The sequence below is a fragment of the Rhinatrema bivittatum genome, chromosome 15 (genome assembly GCF_901001135.1).
Source record: "Rhinatrema bivittatum chromosome 15, aRhiBiv1.1, whole genome shotgun sequence".
Lineage (NCBI taxonomy): Eukaryota > Metazoa > Chordata > Amphibia > Gymnophiona > Rhinatrematidae > Rhinatrema > Rhinatrema bivittatum.
The window spans coordinates 28,113,557-28,133,308 of NC_042629.1; the positions used below are offsets into that span (position 1 = coordinate 28,113,557).

The following is a 19,752-nucleotide window of genomic DNA, read 5'->3' on the forward strand; positions in this document are numbered from 1 at the left end:
TAGAGGACCAATAGGAAAAGGAAAGAGAGAAAACATGAACATATTCAAATAGAGCTCAGCAACATTCAAATAATATCCCAAAAGAAAAAAATAGCTCTCCAACATGGAATCTAAGTTGTACAATAATTCAAATGACACCAGATGGCAGCATAATAAAGAAACATATATAAGAACATAAGACTTGCCATACTGGGTCAAACCATGATCCTGTTTCCAACAGTGGCCAAATCAGGTCACAAGTACCTGGCAGATCCCAGGAGGCAGAAAGATTCCAAACTGCTTATCCCAAGAATAAGCAGTTGATTTCTGCAACTTTACCTTAATAATGGTTAATGGACTTTTCTCCAGGAACTTGCACAAACTGTTTTTAAATGCAGCTACACTAATAGATTTCACCATATCCTTTGACAACGAATTCCAGAGCTTAATTACACATTGGGTAAAAAAATATTTTCTCTTATTAGTTTTAAATATATCACTTAAGTAACTTCATTGTGTATCTCCTGTTCTTTGTACTTTTCAAAACAATAAACAACTGATTAACATTTACTCCTTCCATTCAGGCCCAAACTCAGATCAAAGAGTAAGAGAAAACAGCTCCGCACCTGTCCACTACAAACCCAAAATAACCACGCACTACTCTCTCCTAAACTCCCTTTATGTACCAGGAGCTCACTACTCCAGCATTGCCTCTGGCGATGTGCTGTTAGGAACAGTATTCCCTTCTACTGCTGGTTAACCCAAGAGCTGGGAGCTAAGGCCATCTAGTGGAGATCTAAAGGGTCTCTACAAATGGTATACTTGAACACATGCCAATTGTACTAAATACCAACGATATCCCCAACAATCTTAGCAAATCAACTAGACGCAATAATGATTGAATTTTAACATGTTGACCTTCATAATAGGCATCATCGTGTAGTACTTTTGACTTTAGTACTCTGCCTTGTATATAATCATTGGTCAATAAAAACTTTTTTTTAGGCTTTTTATATTGCTATAGTGAAAGTCCAACACCTTTTAAAATGTATATGCTGTTATGATATCAATGCATTTGTGTAATTACACTCGAATTTTTGACTATCTTAAACTCGTGAAAATCAATTCATGCCCGAATATTTCAAGGTAAGATTACCAACGCCATGTTTTGGTCAGCAAAAGTCCTTTGTCAAGGGCTCATACAAATCAGGGCAGCATCATGGCGTTTTTTAGCGCTGCCCTGATTTGTATGAGCCCTTGACAAAGGACTTTTGCTGTCCGAAACAGGGCATTGGTAATCTTACCTTGAAATATTCGGGCATGAATTGATTTTCACAAGTTTAAGATAGTCAAAAATTCGAGTGTAATTACGCAAATATATTGATATCATAACAGCATATACATTTTAAATGGTGCTGGACTTTCACTTATAGCAATATAAAAAGCCTAAAAAAAAGTTTTTATTGACCAATGATTATATACAAGGCAGAGTACTAAAGTCAAAAGTACTACACGATGATGCCTATTATGAAGGTCAACATGTTAAAATTCAATCATTATTGCGTCTAGTTGATTTGCTAAGATTGTTGGGGACATCGTTGGTATTTACAATTGGCAGGTCAATCTTTTCAGCACTCCTGTATTAAGATTTGGTCGTCCTATGCAAGTTTAATTAAGTTTGATACTTGAACACATGCCAGAAGCAGGGTGGGGGCATTTCAGGGGCAGGGCTTCAAATTAGCCAGGTATCACTGGGTATGTCTGGTCATGGTGGACAGCAGCTCTAAAGCTACCCAGGTAACATTACCCAGATAACTTTAAACAAAATCGGATATACTCAGAGGCACTCAGAGGATATACTCAGAGGCACTCAGAGGATATACTCAGAGGCACTCAGAGGATATACTCAGAGGATATACTCAGAGGCACTCAGAGGATATACTCAGAGGCACTCAGAGGATATACTCAGAGGATATACTCAGAGGCACTCAGAGGATATACTCAGAGGATATACTCAGAGGCACTCAGAGGATATACTCAGAGGATATACTCAGAGGCACTCAGAGGATATACTCAGAGGCACTCAGAGGATATACTCAGAGGATATACTCAGAGGCACTCAGAGGATATACTCAGAGGATATACTCAGAGGCACTCAGAGGATATACTCAGAGGATATACTCAGAGGATATACTCAGAGGCACTCAGAGGATATACTCAGAGGATATACTCAGAGGATATACTCAGAGGCACTCAGAGGATATACTCAGAGGATATACTCAGAGGATATACTCAGAGGCACTCAGAGGATATACTCAGAGGATATACTCAGAGGATATACTCAGAGGCACTTGCTTGCGGTTGAATATTCTGACTGCTCTTATGCTTTTCCCCAAGTTTAAACAAAAAAACACAGTCCATAAAACTCTAAATCGAAGGCATGGGGGTAACCTGCAGAGAGTGGCTGTTACAACTCTAAAACCTTGCTGGGCAGTCTGGGTAGACCATTTTGGTCTTTTCTGTCATGATTTACTATGTTATGTAAGATCCTCCACCTTGGGGTCAAGATACAATGTGCCAGATTGGGCTCCCTCATTGGGGTCTCCTCCTGATGTTCGCTATAGGACCTCCAGTACCACACCAACAGGAGGAAAGAAAGTCTCATCCACAGACCTGGATTAGTCTCTGCATCCTGACTGGTTCAGGCTGCCCGAACCCAGGTTTTTTGGCTCAGTTCCTAGAAAACTGATTCCATTTCCCCCTCAGTGCTGCTCTAGCAAACATTCAAAAGGACATCGTCATTACCCCAGCTCAAGCTGTCAGCATTTAGGGTTTAACTCAGTTCAGATCCCCCTGAAGTTCCCTCCCCCCCAGTACTGCTGTGCAAACATTCAGTCCCAAAAGGTTGCATCCATGCAACGGCCCAGGCTGTCAGTATTCAGGTTTTTAACTTCACTTCATAGCAACCTGAAGTTCCCTTCCCCCAGCACTGCTCTGCAGCTGGGGAAGGGTTGTCACCACTCACTTGCAGGATAAACCAGCTGACAGCTTCACGCTTTTCTCCTTGGATCATAGCAGCTTGTCTCTGCACCTCCCCCTAGGCAATCCTTATTCCAGATGGTCACAAAATTCAAAACTGAACACTGCTGTTTACCTGATAGCGGGAGAGTTCCTGTCCGGTCATCCTCTTTTAAATAAAATTTCCATACTGGGTCAGACCAAGGGTCCATCAAGCCCAGCATCCTGTTTCCAACAGTGGCCAATCCAGGCCATAAGAACCTGGCACGTTCCCAAAAACTAAGTCTATTCCATGTTACCGTTGCTAGAAATAGCAGTGGCTATTTTCTCAGGTCCTTTTTTTTTTTTTTTTACTCTGGCTCCACGGCTCTCCTTCTCTCTGTGGCTCCTCCTTCTCCTTAATTAGGTCAGCCCCTTGGCTCTGCTCCCTTCCTGCCCTGCAGTTTGGTTTAAGTGCAGGAAGGTGTCCCATTTCTTTTTCCTCCAACAGTTCCCCCGTCCTCTCTTTAACTTTCTTAGCTCCATGCCCCTTATAGGCTCAGGAATGGAAAGTACTTCCCATTACAAAACCCACCCTCCCATCTCGTGTTGGGCTACAGTGATCTAATTCCCCCTTCCCTCACACAAGTTTGACAAATTAAATGAGGGCCCCTAAGGACCAATTCCCTCTTCCGTCCTCCAACCTGCCCCAAGGTTTACAAATGTAGGCCTCGTGGACCAATCCTTGCTTCCTACTACCCCTCCCTAATCCTTATCTTCCCAGATCTTCAAGATGAAGGCCTAGGGCTGTGATGTGAGTGCTTCTCTGCTTTTTTCAAGATTTTGGGCAGGGATTATGTCAACTCCAGGTGCCCTGGTTTTTTTTGTCTGCTTGATGTTTTTGTTTATGTAATCAAGGTATTGGGGATCACAACTTTGTCTCTAACTAGATGTTACAAAATGGATCAAATCTCTGTTACTGCTACGTGAGTTATCCAGTTCTCTTATCATTTTCACTGTAAAGCCCCGTTGGCCATTTTATGTTACATGGAAACCGATGTGATGTTTTCTTAACAAATGTTGGTATACAAAAATTTTAAACAAACAAATAAATAAATATGTTAAAGTTCTTAATATTGTTTGCCAAATTGGAAAGATAAAATATATAAAAAAAGATAAAAATTTGAGTAACCTCATTAAATAGAATGTTGTTTTTAGCTCATCCTATAACAAAATAACTGGATCTGAATTTGAAGGATTTTATCAATCAATAAGACAAATCTGATTGACTTTTTTGATTGGGTAACTAAAGAATTGGATCGAGGAAGAGCGCTCGATGTCATCTACTTGGATTTCAGCAAAGCTTTTGATACAGTCCCACATAGGAGGCTGGTGAATAAAATGAGAAGCTTGGGAGTGAGCGCCAAAGTGGTGGCCTGGATTACAATCTGGTTGATAGATAGAAGTCAGTGTATGATGGAAAGTGGAACCTACTTTGAAGAGAGAGAGGTGCTAAGTGGAGTGCCACAAGGATCGATGTTGGGACCTGTCAATAGCTTTGTGAGTGACATTGCGGAAGGGATAGAAGGTAAAGTTTGTCTTTTTGTGGATGATACTAAGATCTGCAACAGAGTGGACATGCTGGAAGGAGTAGAGAGAATGAGATGTGATTTAAGGAAGCTTGAACAGTGGTCGAAGATATAGCAGCTGGGATTCAACTCAAGAAGTGTAGAGTTATGATTCTGGGGTGTGGTAATCCAAAAGAGCTGTATGTCTTGGGGAGTGAAGGGCAGTTGTGCACCAAGCAAGAGAGGGACCTTGGGGTGATAGTGTCTAGTGATCTGAAGTTGGCGAAGCAATGTGACAAGGTGATAGCTAAAGCTAGAAGAATGATGGACTGGAGGAATAACCAGTAAGAAAAAGAAATTGATAGTCCCCTTGTACAGGTCCTTAGTGAGGCCTCACCTGGAGTATTGTATTCTAGGGATGTGAATCGGGCTTTGGACAATTGAAAATATCGGACGATATTTTCAAAATCGTCAGAAATCGAGGGCTCCCCCAAAACGATAGGAAAACCCCACGATATTGTTCGTGGGGGTTCTCTTATCGTTTTGGGGGAGGGCGGGAAAAACGGCACACAAAAATAACCCCTAAACCCACCCTGATCCTTTAAAACTAGTCCCTTAGCTTCCCCCACCCTCCCGACCCCCCAAAAAACATTTTACAGGTACCTGGTGGTCCAGTGGGGGTCCAGGGAGCGATCTCCCATTCTGGCGCGGGCCATCCAGTGCTCCTACCATGTGACAGGGGCTGGCCAATGGCACGGATACCCTGTCACATGGTAAGGGCAAAGGCCAGCTGCGCCATTTTGATTAGTGGCAGTCGACAGCCCGGGAACAGGAGATCGCTCCCGGGATCCCCACTGGACCACCAGGTACCTATAAAAAGTTTTTGGGGGGGTTGGAAGGGTGGGGGAAGCTAAGGGAACAGTTTTAAAGGGTCGGGGTGGGTTTTTTGTTTATCGGCTCGGGTGCAGCCAATAAACAAAACCGCGATCAGGCCCGATGAAAAAAAATCCACATGTGAATCGGAACTGGAATCCGAACTGATTCCGGTTCCGATTCACATCTCTATTGTGTTCAGTTCTGGAGACCATATCTCAGAAGAGACAGAGACAAGATGGAGGAAGCCCAAAGAAGGGCAACAAAAATGGTTGAGGGTCTCCATCAAATGACTTATGAGGAGAGCTTGAAGGACCTAAATATGTATACCCTGGAGGAGAGGAGGTGCAGGGGAGATATGATACAGATCTTCAGATACCTTTTTCCATTGGAAAGAAATCAGTAGAACTAGGGGGTCACATAATGAAACTCCAGGGAAATGATTTAGAACCAACATCAGAAAATATTTCTTCACAGAGAGGGTGGTGGATGCCTGGAATGCCTTTCTGGAGGAGGTGGTGAAGACAAAAACGGTGAAAGATTTCAAAGGGGCATGGGATAAACACTGAGGATCCCTAAAGGCTAGAGGATGAAAATGAAGAAAAGAGTGTATGGGGGTAACTTGCTGGTGTGTGGCGGTTACTACCCTTAACCAATAAATCTTCATACTGTTGATGCAACTCCATTATTGTTCTTTGCTTTAAACAGCAGGGGGAAAAGAGGAAAAGGGGAATTAGAATCAGACAGCAACCAACAAGGACATTGGATTTTAAGGTCTGGGAAAACAAACAAGCATGGGAGTAACTTGCTGGTGTGGCAATTACTACCCTTAACCAATAAGCCTGATACTTTAGATACAACTCCAACATTGCTCTCTGCTTCAATGGCAAAAGGTAACAGGGAATTGGACTCAAACAGCAACCAACAAGGGCCCTGACTTTGATGGTTTGGGAAACTAAGTAAGGGGGTGACCTGTATGGCACAGCAGATGCTACCATAAGCTTGCCGGGCAGACTGGACGGACCAGTTGGTTCTTTTCTGCTGCCATTTTCTATGTTTCTATGTAATAAGTGTCTTTTTTTTCAACCCTTAATGAAATCCAAAGAAAACAGCAAATGTGTAGTAGACAAAAGCCCTAATAAAGCATTATTTCACAGTTTTTCTTTTATTTTAGCTGGATACACTTGAAAATTGGGATATGTCCTCTCTTTTTTAAAAAAAAATCCAAAATCTAAAAAAAATCCATTGAAACATTGCTTCCAAAATATTTTAATGGGAAAATAAAACTCTTACCTATAAATCACCTATGTTCCATTAATTTTAATTTACATTTTAGCTCTCACAGAAACCTATTTTATATATTTGCAGGTCACTGTTGCCTATTATGGTCCAGGTGCAGATGCTCCAATAGACAAAGCTGGGGTCTACCTCACTGGCATTGGTAAGTGTATGCAATGGGATTTTATTCATCAGCTTCTGTTAAAGCAAATTAAGCAAACCCAGAAATAAAAGAATTGCTGGAGAGTGATGGTGGGTACAATCACATTTTATTTTCTTCACATCAAATTTTCCCCCAATAAAGCAGAATTTGAGAAAAAAAAATGCAATTTATCCAAAATGTTTAATATCATTATATAACTGTCTAATCCTAGACTATGCTTTCCCTGTTGAGGACTGAGTGCTGAATGGAGATTGACCTGTTCAGTGACAGCTGTCTCTGGACAGACCGTCCACAGATTTCTTCAACGGCAGTGGTGTGAATAAATGAAGAGTAAAATGTTGGTACAGCTGATCATTATACAGACATTTATCTATTCAACCCAGCCTCTTCTCCTCCCGCTGGGCTTTTTCAGCATTTTTGAAGCCTCAGTGGCTACAAGGTCTGATTCTACTCCAGAGGCGAGAGCTGGGGTTCTTGCAAGCACAATTTTTATTCATCTTAGGAGGTGACCCACTACGATATTTAATTCATTTAGGGAAAGTAGGTAGGACACACCAGACTAACTACAATATTTTATTTATCTTGGGTTGGGGGGGCATTGGTCCTACTACACTTTTCATCATTTTGGGATGGGGGGAGCACTATGCTGCTGCTGGCTGCTACTGTATTTTGAAAATTTAGCAATGTTGAATATGCTGGTGAGTGTCAAAACAATTTGGTTCAGGAACTGAGCAATTGGTTCAGGAACCGACGAGAGAGGGAGCAATTTTAGATCTAATTCTCAGTGGAGAACAGGACTTGGTGAGAGAGGTAACGGTGGTGGGGCCGCTTGGCAATAGTGATCATAATATGATCAGATTTGATTTAATCACTGGAAGGGGGACAGTAAGCAAATCCACGGCTCTCGTGCTAAACTTTCAAAAGGGAAACTTTGATAAAATAAGAAAAATAGTTAGAAAAAAACTGAAAGGAGCAGCTACAAAAGTAAAAAGTGTGCAAGAGGCGTGGTCATTGTTAAAAAATATTATCCTAGAAGCACAATCCAGATGTATTCCACACATTAAGAAAGGTGGAAAGAAGGCAAAACGATTACCGGCATGGTTAAAAGGGGAGGTGAAAGAAGCTATTTTAGCCAAAAGATCTTCATTCAAAAATTGGAAGAAGGATCCAACAGAAGAAAATAGGATAATACATAAACGTTGGCAAGTTAAATGTAAGACATTGATAAGACAGGCTAAGAGAGAATTTGAAAAGAAGTTGGCCGTAGAGGCAAAAATTCACAGTAAAAACTTTTTAAATATATCCGAAGCAGAAAGCCTGTGAGGGAGTCAATTGGATCGTTAGATGATCGAGGGGTTAAAGGGGCACTTAGAGAAGATAAGGCCATCGCGGAAAGATTAAATGATTTCTTTGCTTCAGTGTTTACTGAAGAGGATGTTGGGGAGGTACCCGTACTGGAGAAGGTTTTCATGGGTAATGATTCAGATGGACTGAACCAAATCATGGTGAACCTGGAAGATGTAGTAGGCCAGATTGACAAACTGAAGAGTAGTAATTCACCTGGACTGGATGGTATACACCCCAGAGTTCTGAAGGAACTAAAAAATGAAATTTCAGACCTATTAGTAAAAATTTGTAACCTATCATTAAAATCATCCATTGTACCTGAAGACTGGAGGATAGCTATTGTAACCCCCATATTTAAAAAGGGCTCCAGGGGCGACCCAGGAAACTACAGACCGGTTAGCCTGACTTCAGTGCCAGGAAAAATAGTGGAAAGTGTTCTAAACATCAAAATCACAGAACATATAGAAAGACATGGTTTAATGGAACAAAGTCAGCATGGCTTTACCCAGGGCAAGTCTTGCCTCACAAATCTGCTTCACTTTTTTGAAGGAGTTAATAAACATGTGGATAAAGGTGAACCGGTAGATATAGTATACTTGGATTTTCAGAAGGCATTTGACAAAGTTCCTCATGAGAGGCTTCTAGGAAAAGTAAAAAGTCATGGGATAGGTGGCGATGTCCTTTTGTGGATTACAAACTGGCTAAAAGACAGGAATCCAGAGTCTCCCTCCATTCTTATCAGCAGCAGATGAGGGCAAGAAGCATTGAGGACAGGTAGCTGAGGAGGCAGCAGCAGTGGATCTATAAAGCATGCACATTTCTCCTTTATGTTCCTGCTTTCACATCCAGGCCCAATGGGGTAAAGAGAGCATCATCAGCCTCACTGCCAGGGCTGGCAGAGGAAGATAAAGTTAGTGTCCTGCCGGGCCCATATGAACAGGAGTTGGTGATATTGTGCTCTAATCTGGGTGAACGAGGAGGGATCTACCTCCCACTGGCAAGAAAGAAGAAGAAAGCAAGAGCAGCTTCCTGTCATATCCAATAAAAGAAAAGTCAGGCAACTCCTGCCCAGACTGATGAGGAAAGATCAATTTTCTGCTGGCTCTGCGACACTAGTGTATCCCGACAGACCTGTTTGAGAACCACTGATCTAATGGTCCAACTGACTCTCTCACAGGCACTTTGCTTCAAATGTACCTGATAAAATTTTTATTATGAGTTTTGCTTCCACAGCAAGCTTCTTTTCAAATTCTTTCCTTCCTTATTAATGCACAATTAAACTCTGGAATTTGTTGCCAGAGGATGTGGTTAGTGCAGTTAGTACAGCTGTGTTTAAAAAAGGATTGGATAAGTTATTGGAGGAGAAGTCCATTACCTGCTATTAATTAAGTTGACTTAGAAAATAGCCACTGCTATTACTGGCATCAGTAGCATGGGATAGACTTAGTTTTTGGGTACTTGCCAGGTTCTTATGGCCTGGATTGGCCACTATTGGAAACAGGATGCTGGGCTTGATGGACCCTTGGTCTGACCCAGTATGGCATGTTCTAAAGATACATGGATTACTTTATCTAACTTTAACCAAGTATATTCAGTGAGAGAAGTGTCCTGCTGAATATTCAGGTAAACCTATCCAGGTAATTTTACCAGGGTAACTTAGCTGTTGGCCAGTTTACTAACTATTGATTTATTTGTTGCACTATTATGCAAGCAAGAGGTTTCCCCCTTTATATACTGTCTTGTTTCCTTGATTTTCGGCACTCCAAATGTATGACTCTACACTTTCTACATATTAAACTCTTTAAGGGTCTCAGAATAAATTAGATTCTGAAATGTATCCTATACCAGAATATGACATTTTACCCGTTCTGCATATGGGAATGGGATTGATTTAAGATCTAGACCTGTATAGAGCACCATAGTTGTGTGCTTACTCTTACTGTTCAGATTTTCTTCAGTGAGATGCTAAATGAGTTCACAATTATTTTCTCATATCAGTAACAATATGAGTACATTTCTATATGTCTAGCCAATCTAGATTGGCTACTGATGCAGCCAAGAGAGTTTTTTTCATTACTCAGCTAATAATTCCAAAGAATTATTTCATATTGTGAAATCAATACTCATATCTATTTTGAGTACATTTGATTGTGCCGTTGTATGTTTTCTAGTAAGAAAGTAGATGATTTGGTGTCTTCTGATTACTGTTTTAGTGCCATGTCTTTGAGTGATGAAAGAACATGGAATCAGTTTCAGGCAGTTTCTCCTAATACTTTTTTGAATATTCTGGCAAAAATGAATAAGGTGTTGTGTCCAACACTGCACTGATGAAGGTTCTTGACTTAAATGGGTTTATTTCCCATCTAGTAAACTTGTCACTCTCTGAGGGAATAATGCCAGCCAGTTTGAAAATTGCCACTGTGCAGCCTATCCTAAAGAAATTTGGTCTTGACCCTGGTGATTTAACAATTATCTCCCCATCTCCTTTCTTCCTTTATTAGCTAAGGGTAAATGAGTTAGCAGTACTGAATCAGCTGCATGATTTTAAAATTTTGTTTAATATGTATAGTTTTATTCTGTCTTTTAGTAATCTTATCTTTTAAGCTATTTCTGTAAGCTAGTAATTTTACTTTATTTTATTTATAAACTATTGTAACTTTCTTATGTTTTTATTGTAATGTAAACCGTCATGAAGGCTACCGCTGAAATGACGGTATATAAATAAAATAAACCTTAAACCTTATAGAGGTCCAAGATTTACTTGATATTTACCAATGAGGCTTTAGGAAAGCTCACAACACTGAAACACTATTTTCACCCATTTTGGACATTTTTTGCCATGGGTTTGATAGTGAGGAATGTTTTGTCTTTGGTCTTTGACAGACTAGTTCATGCTATTTTGTTATTACGTTTCTATGAGTTATGTGTGTCTGTGTGTTTGCGTGTCTCTGTGTAACAGCCCGTGTACATGTGTGTCTGTGTGAGAGCCTGTGTGCATGTGAGTGCCTATGTGAGAGCATGTGTGTCTGAGATTGTGTCTGTGTGAAAGCCTGTGTCCATGTGTATGTGTCTGTGTGAGAGCCTGTGAGCGAGTCTGTGTGCATGTGTGTGACTTTGTATCTCTGTGTGTCAGCTTGTGTATGTGTCTGTGGGAGAACCAGTGTGCATGTGTTTATGTGGGTGTGAGAGCCTGTGTGCATGTGTGTGTGCCAATGAGAAAGCCTGTCTGTTTGTGTAAGTATGTGTCTGTGTGAGAGCCTGTGTATATGTGTGTCTGAGTGAGAGACACCTTAAACTCAACATGGCCAAGACGGAGCTCCTTATATTTTTCCCCAAAACCAACCCTCCTTTCTCTGTTTCTGTAGATAACCCAGTCATCACCCCGGACCCATCAGTCCATATCCATGAAGTCCTCTTCAATTCCTCTCTCTCCTTCTCTATGCATATCCAAAACCTTTCTGAACACACTACCAGAACCCTTATCTACTCTCTCATCTTCTCCCCCTTAGACTATTGCAAACAGCTCCTCACAGGTCTCCCAGCAAGCCATCTCTCTCCACTGCAATCTGTCCTAAATTCAGCTGTACAACTTTAAAGGTCGCTACGATCACATAACTCCTCTTCTTAAGTCACTGCATTGGTGCCCTATCCACTCCTGAAAACGTATTCCTGACTGTTTGCTGAAGAGGACGAAATAAGACTGAAGAGAATCACACACGGGGGCACTAGTGTGGGAATACCTGCACATGATCAGAAAGGAGTACTAGATTGGATGATGTCACTCATCTTGATTGGCTATTTGTAATACTTGTCCATGGAGAAAGCCAGATAACTTTATTCGACAACTCTATGGCATGACCAGAATTAGCTGGATAAGTTATCTAGCTAACTCTGAATGTCAGAGTTAACTGGATAAATTGTCCAGCTAATTTAACTCTGCCCCAGAATATCTCCACATTATCTGGCTAAATTTTAGCTGGATAAGTGTCCAAACTATTAAAAAGTCTGCATTTAGCTGGATAGCTCACAAGTTATCCAGCTAAATACTTTTGGATGTGGGCACCTAAGTTTTTTTGGGTGAAACCTTGCTACAAGGAGTGGAGGAGAGCCTAAGGGTTAGCGTAGTGGGCTATGAACCAGGGAAACCAGCATTCAACTCCCACTGCTGCTCCTTGTGGCCCTGGGCAAGTCACTTCATTCTCCATCGCCTCAGGTACAAACTTAGATTCTGAGCCCTCTGGGACAGAGAAATATTTACGTACCTGAATATAATCTGCTTTGAAGTGCAGAAAAGCAGAATATAAATCAATAAATTAAAACTTTATAATCAATGAATATAAAACCTGCATTCCATCCATCAAAAACGGATTGCTCTCAGTCTTATTTTACTAATTGATAGTCATGTTCAGGGCCATGCATTTTTGTGTTGTATGCTCAAAATATGTATCAGACTGAGTTAAGTTGTGCTTGTATCTTGGCTTGGTTATAAATAAAAAGTTAAAAAATATAAAAGGATTTCAGCCAGTTCCAAACGGAGCCAGGAACCCCAGTCTGTGCCAAGGGTTGAAAACGTAAGTCATGATAAATAGTTTTGAACACCTCCTATCTTTTAGGACCCACTTAGACTAAGCATGCACCCCCTTTTTACCTCCGAGGGGTAGGGGATGTTGGACCTGCCATTCCATATCACAATCTTACATCTTCTGGAGGGAGAGGGGAGGGAGAGACTCCTCTAACCTGATGCTCCTGAGGACGTACTCCCTCCTCCCTCAGCACAATCCTGCGCCCGCTTCTCCCTGCACATCATTAACACGAAAGCAGCCATTTTTACAGCTTGTGCACCGGCTTCCTCAGATCAGCACAGCTGGGCCACTTACAGTGGCAACATTTTTAAAAAAGATTTACCAGTGCGTGGACCAATCAGCTGAGGCGGAATGTAATCCCTGATGAGAAGCTCCTCCTCCTCAGCATAGGGCAGGTCCCCTGGTCCATCAGAGGGACTCTGGGACACTATTGTCCGAGAACCACTACTGCAAGACCCGGCCCACGGTGAAAGCTTAGGTGCTTAAGCCATGTCGGCACTTGTGCATTGCTTTCTTCCCTTGTGCTCTCTTAGTCTTCTTATCTTTTCTTTTTTGTCCTTAACTAGGTCATTTAGCTATGAGTAAAGAGTCTCATAATTGATGTTATATTTCAGAGATAAGCTTGGATGTGGATGCCGACCGTGATGGTGTAGTGGAAAAAAATAATCCGCATAAGGTAATGTGTCTTTGTTTTCTTCTTTGTAACTGGTAGAAAAGAACATATGCAGTTGACGAGCTCTTTGGAGCTGCTTGGGAAGACTTTGAACTGTATAGAATGGAATTTAGCATTTCCAATAGTACTAAGGGACACTCCTTGAAATTAACTGGTAGCAAATTAAAAAAAATTTTATGATTTTTTGTCAGTCAATACACAAGATGTGGAATCTGTTGCCAGAAGATGTGATTGTACTTTCAAGTGACCCAGCTTGACCACTGGCCAGAGACAGGATGCTAAGCTCAATGAACCATTGCACTTCTTATGTTTTTGTATATTCAGACTGTCTTTGATTTTAATTGGTGGTCCTGCCCATGCACACTGACTGCTTAGCTCTACAGTCCCTACCAAATTTGAGAAACAAAGAGGATAAAATAATTGCACTCCTACTCTCACGTGCATGTATTTTATTTTGTGCGTGCAAGATCTAAAATGTGTAATTTTAACATACATGTATGTACACGTTTGCATACATTTATGCATGATCGCACACTTGCACATAACTTTAGTCTTGATTTACTTTTTTCCTATTCTGTGTCTATGGGAAAATTGCTTAGTAAATCAGGCCCTCTGTGAGCAATCCATGCACATGTACGCTTCCAAAAAGCACAATTTCCAGTTCTTCCTGTGCGGGTTTATTCTGTGATGCCAGCATTAGCGAGGAGGCCAAATTTCACCAGCGTCATTGGTGGTGGAGCATGACAGGGACCTGTTCCCCATTCCCACGATGAGAAACGTGCACCATAACAAGGAGCTTTTACCATTAACTTCCCCAGGAAAGAAACAACAGAAATAGGCCTAAAGCTTGATGGCTCATCTTTAGACAAGTTCCCCTTCTTTAACACAAGCTTAATAAGTGATTTTTTTTTTTAGTGATTCTGGCACAATTCCCTGACCAAGAGATGAGTTTTTTTTAATTTTTTTTTTATTTTATGCAATTTAAAAAATAAATTTACAAGAACATCTTGTACAGAAATGTGAGATACAAAATAAAACAAGGTGTATTAACATTTTTAAAATAAAACAAGGTATATTAACATATTTCTTAATCAAGAAAAGAAAAAAAGTACCTCACATATTATAGTAGGAAACAGAAGGGAGACAAGAGCAAAAATGAGTGACTAGAGAACCATGAAATAAAGAAAAAGGAATGCTGAGAGAAAGGACACCAGTTACATTTTATAAGCCAGACTATTATATTAGGGCAGAGGTGAGTCTAGAAATGCCCGAAGTTGGGATGGCTCAAAAAAAAATAAAATTTAACATTAGAGTATCTAATAAAGCATTTACAGGGGTAACACAGAACAAATTGACCTCCCTTAGCAAGAACCTCAGAACAAAAAGAAAGAAATTCTTATGGTGAGATCAGGGTATATCCATACCTTTTGACTGTAAAATAACAAAGATCAATTGCGAAAGAAAAAACGTAGAACATTATTATAATCAGAAGAAAAAGCAAATGTCACTAAGAGAGTCCCACGATGTGAAACCTCTATTGATTGGGAATTTTCAAAAAAATTTGTCAAATCCATAGAAGCATCTAATGGAAAATTGCCTCCAGGAACTTCTTCGGCTTGAGGTTGAGGCAAATAAAAAGCCTTAGTTATTATAGACATCACAGCACTGGGAATTTTGAGAAATAATTCCACAGGAGAGATCTTTTTAATAACTGGAAAATTAATAATTCTCAATTTTGAAGAGCATAAAGCATTTTGAATATTCTCAGTTTTCTCTGAATGAACCATATCCAATTGAACCAGTTGGTGTTGAATCTTTTCAAGTGAAGTTACATGTGTATCTAAATCCAGAAGTTTAGTATTCTGGGATGATACCAAATTAGAATTAATCAAAAGCCGATTGTTAGAGTCCATAATAACTGTAGTTAAAGAGGAAATAGAAGATTCCAAAGTCACAAGAGCATTCCACAAAGCTTCCAAGGTAATTACTGATGGTTTGGCAAGGTTTAGATTTATCAACCTGGACGCTCATCGACTCACCGCCACTCCAAAGCACTTCTTCTCCCACACCATCAGAAGGGATCGATGCCGAGACTGGAGGTAAACAGGCAGCTACTCCAGTAACCCCCAAAGTGGGGGACTCCTTCTCAACAGGTGCCACTGCAGGATGGGGGTAACCTGCACGGAGCAGCAGTTAATACCAACAGGTATTAACGATGCACAAACTTCAAACCTTTTACACTGGAAAGAAAACAGTAGAAGTAGTGGTCATGATATGAAACTCCAGGGGGAGACAAGTCAGAACCAATATCAAGAAATATTTCTTCATGGAGAGGGTGGTGGATGCCTGGAATGCCCTCCCAGAAGAGGTGTTGAAGACTAGAACAGTAAATGAATTCAAAGGGGCATGGGTCAAACACTGTGGATCCCTAAAGGCTTGAAGAAAGGGATGGTGTAACATTTCTACAAGGGGGGTAATCAGCATGGAATGGCAGTTACTATCCTTAACAGAATGATTGGGTGTAACCTGCACGAAACAGTAAAAACTACTTTTAACAGAACGCATGGGGGTAACCTGCACGAAGCGGCAGTCACTACCCTTAACAGAACGCATGGGGGTAACCTGCACGGAGCGGCAATCACTACCCTTAACAGAACGCACGGGGGTAACCTGCACCGAGCGGCAGTCACTACTCTTAACAGAACGCATGGGGGTAACCTGCACGGAGCGGCAGTCACTACCCTTAACAGAACGCATGGGGGTAACCTGCACAGAGCGGCAGTCACTACTCTTAACAGAACACATGGGGTAACCTGCACAGAGTGGCAATCACTACCCTTAACAGAACGAATGGGGGTAACCTGCACGGAGCGGCAGTCACTACCCTTAACGGAACGCATGGGGTAACCTGCACGGAGTGGCAGTTACTACCCTTAGTATAATGCATGGGGGTAACCTGCATGGAGCAGCAATCACTACCCGTAACAGAACGCATGGGGTAACCTGCATGGAGCGGCAGTTACTACCCTTAGTATAATGCATGGAGGTAACCTGTATGGAGTGGCACTATAGCAATGAAAAGTATTAGTAAGAAAGATAGTCCCTGATGGGAAAACATGCTACTCTGAGTTCTGGTCAAGGATATAGCGCCACCATTTCACATCTGCTGGTTTTTCATTGTATATATTAGGAGTGCTTGCCACTTCCTTGCCTATGAATACTAGTATTGATTTAAGAGTTTTTTTGATGGTTATATTGTCTTTTCTGTTCCAGGCCTCCTGGACCTGGGGTCCTGATGGTCAAGGTGCCATCCTACTAGTGAACTGTGATAAGGACAGCATTCTTTCTCGTTTGGAAGATGGGGGAGATGAAAATGTTTACAACAAAGAAGGTACAAAATTAGACAGCAGACAATGCGTTTCAGTCAGTAAATTTGCTGTGTAAAAAACATACAAAGAATAAAATACAAGTACTGTGCAAATTATAATTAACTGCCTGTGTTACAAGGATTTTGTGATTTGTTGCTAAGTGCACTCAAGCATCTAACTTAATTTTCCTATGAGAAACCCACACATCATGTATTTATTTTTAGCACAATGTCTAGATTTTAAGGGAGTAATTTTCAAAGCCATTTACATGTATACAACCTGGTTTCATGTGTGTAAATGGCTATTCTAAAATTGATCTGGGTTCAGTGCATGTAAAAGCATGCATATAATCTGATATGTAAGCCCTTTGTGCTGCGACATAGTCCACACAGCCTTGAGAGCGAATCCCTGAGGCCTACATCGGCAGCTGATGAATGCCCCCTGTAGCGGGACAGTCTGGAGCTTCACATTTACCAGCCGCCTTCCCCGCAGTTTGAGCCTTTGGGTTCTGGTGGCTGACAGGACTTAGGTGAACCCCTAGGGGGATGAAGATAACTAAAGTCCAGAGACATAGAGGGATTGGGGCAGGCAGCAGGCTAAAAGAATCAGAGATGGGCCAAGGTCAGGGCAGGCTACTAGCATGAACAGTCAGGGCCAGGCAAGCGGTCAGATCCATGAGGCAGGCAAATGAGGTCAGATCCAGGCAAAAGGTCAAGCTAAGGGTGGACGAAGACACTAGAAGAGATAAGTAAGGGAGACAAGGCAAGGCTGGAGAGGCAGGATCTAGGAATGCAGGAAGTAGCAACATGTACTACAAGAAGGAGATCCATTGCTGAGATGTTTGTTGCTCCTCCAGAGGAGCCTTATACGCAGAGGAGGCTGTGATGTCAACAGCGGGTACCACAGCCAAGTTCCCACTGCAGTCTATTTAGGTATGGAGCTGCCAGGTGCTGCCTATAGGAGGCAGTGGTTTATGGTGTACTGTGTCACATGGAGCTGCATCCTGGTCCTTCCTGCTGGTGGAAGGACCAGGATGCAGCATGGGCGTCCTCATCCACCATGCTCACTCCCATGGCCTCCTAGGTTGTGAGCGTGCATATCTCCTACGCTCAAATACACGTCATGGCAGGAACCTCGGGGGCGGCCCCACTGCATGACGTCAGTACCTCTGGGTATATCTAGACTTCACTTCCACTACCACCTTGAGTTAGCAAGGACTTCGGTTTAAGCTACTCTGACCGCTCTAAGCTGCACGCTTAGACACTGCTTCACTCCAAGGACCTCGCTCCAGTAGAAGCTCAAGATACCCGCTCCTCGGGGGTCTCTCACTTCCAACTACCCTTCGGGGTCCTCTCTAACTAGACAACTGCTCCTCGGGGGTCTTTCTCTCTCTTCTACATTTCAGGATATGGGACCATCGGGTACTCGCTCCTCGAGGGCCTACCAGCCATTATGTCCTGCACCACGGACTTTCGGTCCCAACTTTCCACCATCAGGAAGACACCATCATTCCTGTGAGTACCTCTACAATCCAGTGCTCCAGCTCCACCCACCAGCTGTGACATTACCCACACTGTGGGCTTCTGCCTATCGTGAAACATCTGGGTGAGACTTCACATCTGAGCCTGTTGAATGTACTGGCACTTCTTGGATCAGTGCCTTACCTTCCTGCTTTACCATCTATCTACAGCAGTACAATAAAGCCTCTATCCATACTAGGCCGGATTTTATAAAATTGCGCGAGCGCGAACAAAAGTACGCTGGATTTTATAAGATACGCGCGTAGCCGCACGTATCTTATAAAATCCGGGGTCGGCGCGCGCAAGGGGGTGCACATTTGTGCAACCTGCGGGCGCCGAGTCCAGCGTGCGCTGCCTGTTCCTTCCGAGGCCGCTCCGATTTCGGAGCGGCCTCGGAGGGAACTTTCCTTCGCCCTCCCCCCACCTTTCCCTCCCTTCCCCTCCCTTCCCCTACCTAACCCCCCCCCCCCCCCCGGGCCCTATCTAACCCCCCCCTTACCTTTGTTGCATGGTTTACGCCTGCTAAAAGCAGGTGTAAATCTGCGCGCGCCAGCGGGCTGCTGGCGCGCCATCACCTGACCCAGGGGCTGGTCCGGAGGCCTCAACCACGCCCCCGGGCCGGTGCCACGCCCCCGGGCTCGCCCCCGCAACACCGTGTCCCACCCCCGAAACGCCGCATCATATAGGACACGTCCCCGACACGCTCCTTTTACAAAGCCCCGGGATTTACGCGCGTCCCGGGGCTCTGCGCGCGCCGGCGGCCTATGCAAAATAGGCGCGCCGGCGCACGAGGGCCCTGCGCGCGTAAATCCAGCCGGATTTACGTGCGCAGGGCATTTAAAATCCGCCCCACTGTGTCTGCTGAGTTCAGCCTATCACAGTGGTTCCCCATGGGGCTCTCCCCATGGGCGGAGTCATCTCCATCGCGACAAAGGGTCCACAATGCCACAAACACAACAATCTTCTTGATAGTGGGAATTCGATCAGAGGAAACTTTAAGAGCTTAAACCAGATACCTCTTAAACGTAATTAATGGCATTTCACCAAGAACCTTGGGAAAGTTCAACAATCTCAAGTTTAAATGCCTCAAAACATTTTCCATGGATTCAAGCATTCTAAGAGGAGACATATGCTCACAAATAATTGTGGCATTGGAAGCCTACAAACTTTTAAGATCATTCCCCAAAGCCTGAATAGGAATGTTCCTGTAGAATTTGTTGGTGATCCTGTGCAACAGACTCCAACTTCTGAGAAACAGTTTCTAAGTGCCTGGATTGATCGTTGAAAGTGAGAGACATACCTGCAATCAAATCCCAAAGAGATTAGAGAGTGACCACAGCCAGTTTAATAATCTCCAATGGGGGTCGTAGGGCTGAACAAAAGCTTCAGTTCTAACTCCAGTC

At 42.6% G+C, this 19,752-nt stretch overlaps 1 protein-coding gene across 2 annotated transcripts in view; it reads left to right on the plus strand.

The window, feature by feature from the left end:
* The window catches only part of LOC115076588 (protein-arginine deiminase type-2-like), a 113,255-nt gene that overhangs the window by 15,697 nt on the left and 77,806 nt on the right, over positions 1-19,752 (plus strand). For both annotated transcript variants that reach the window (XM_029578187.1, XM_029578189.1), the window contains exons 3-5: positions 6,786-6,858; positions 13,403-13,464; positions 16,735-16,852. In XM_029578187.1, coding sequence (XP_029434047.1) covers positions 6,786-6,858; positions 13,403-13,464; positions 16,735-16,852 — 253 coding nt within the window. The remainder of the gene's footprint in view (positions 1-6,785; positions 6,859-13,402; positions 13,465-16,734; positions 16,853-19,752) is intronic.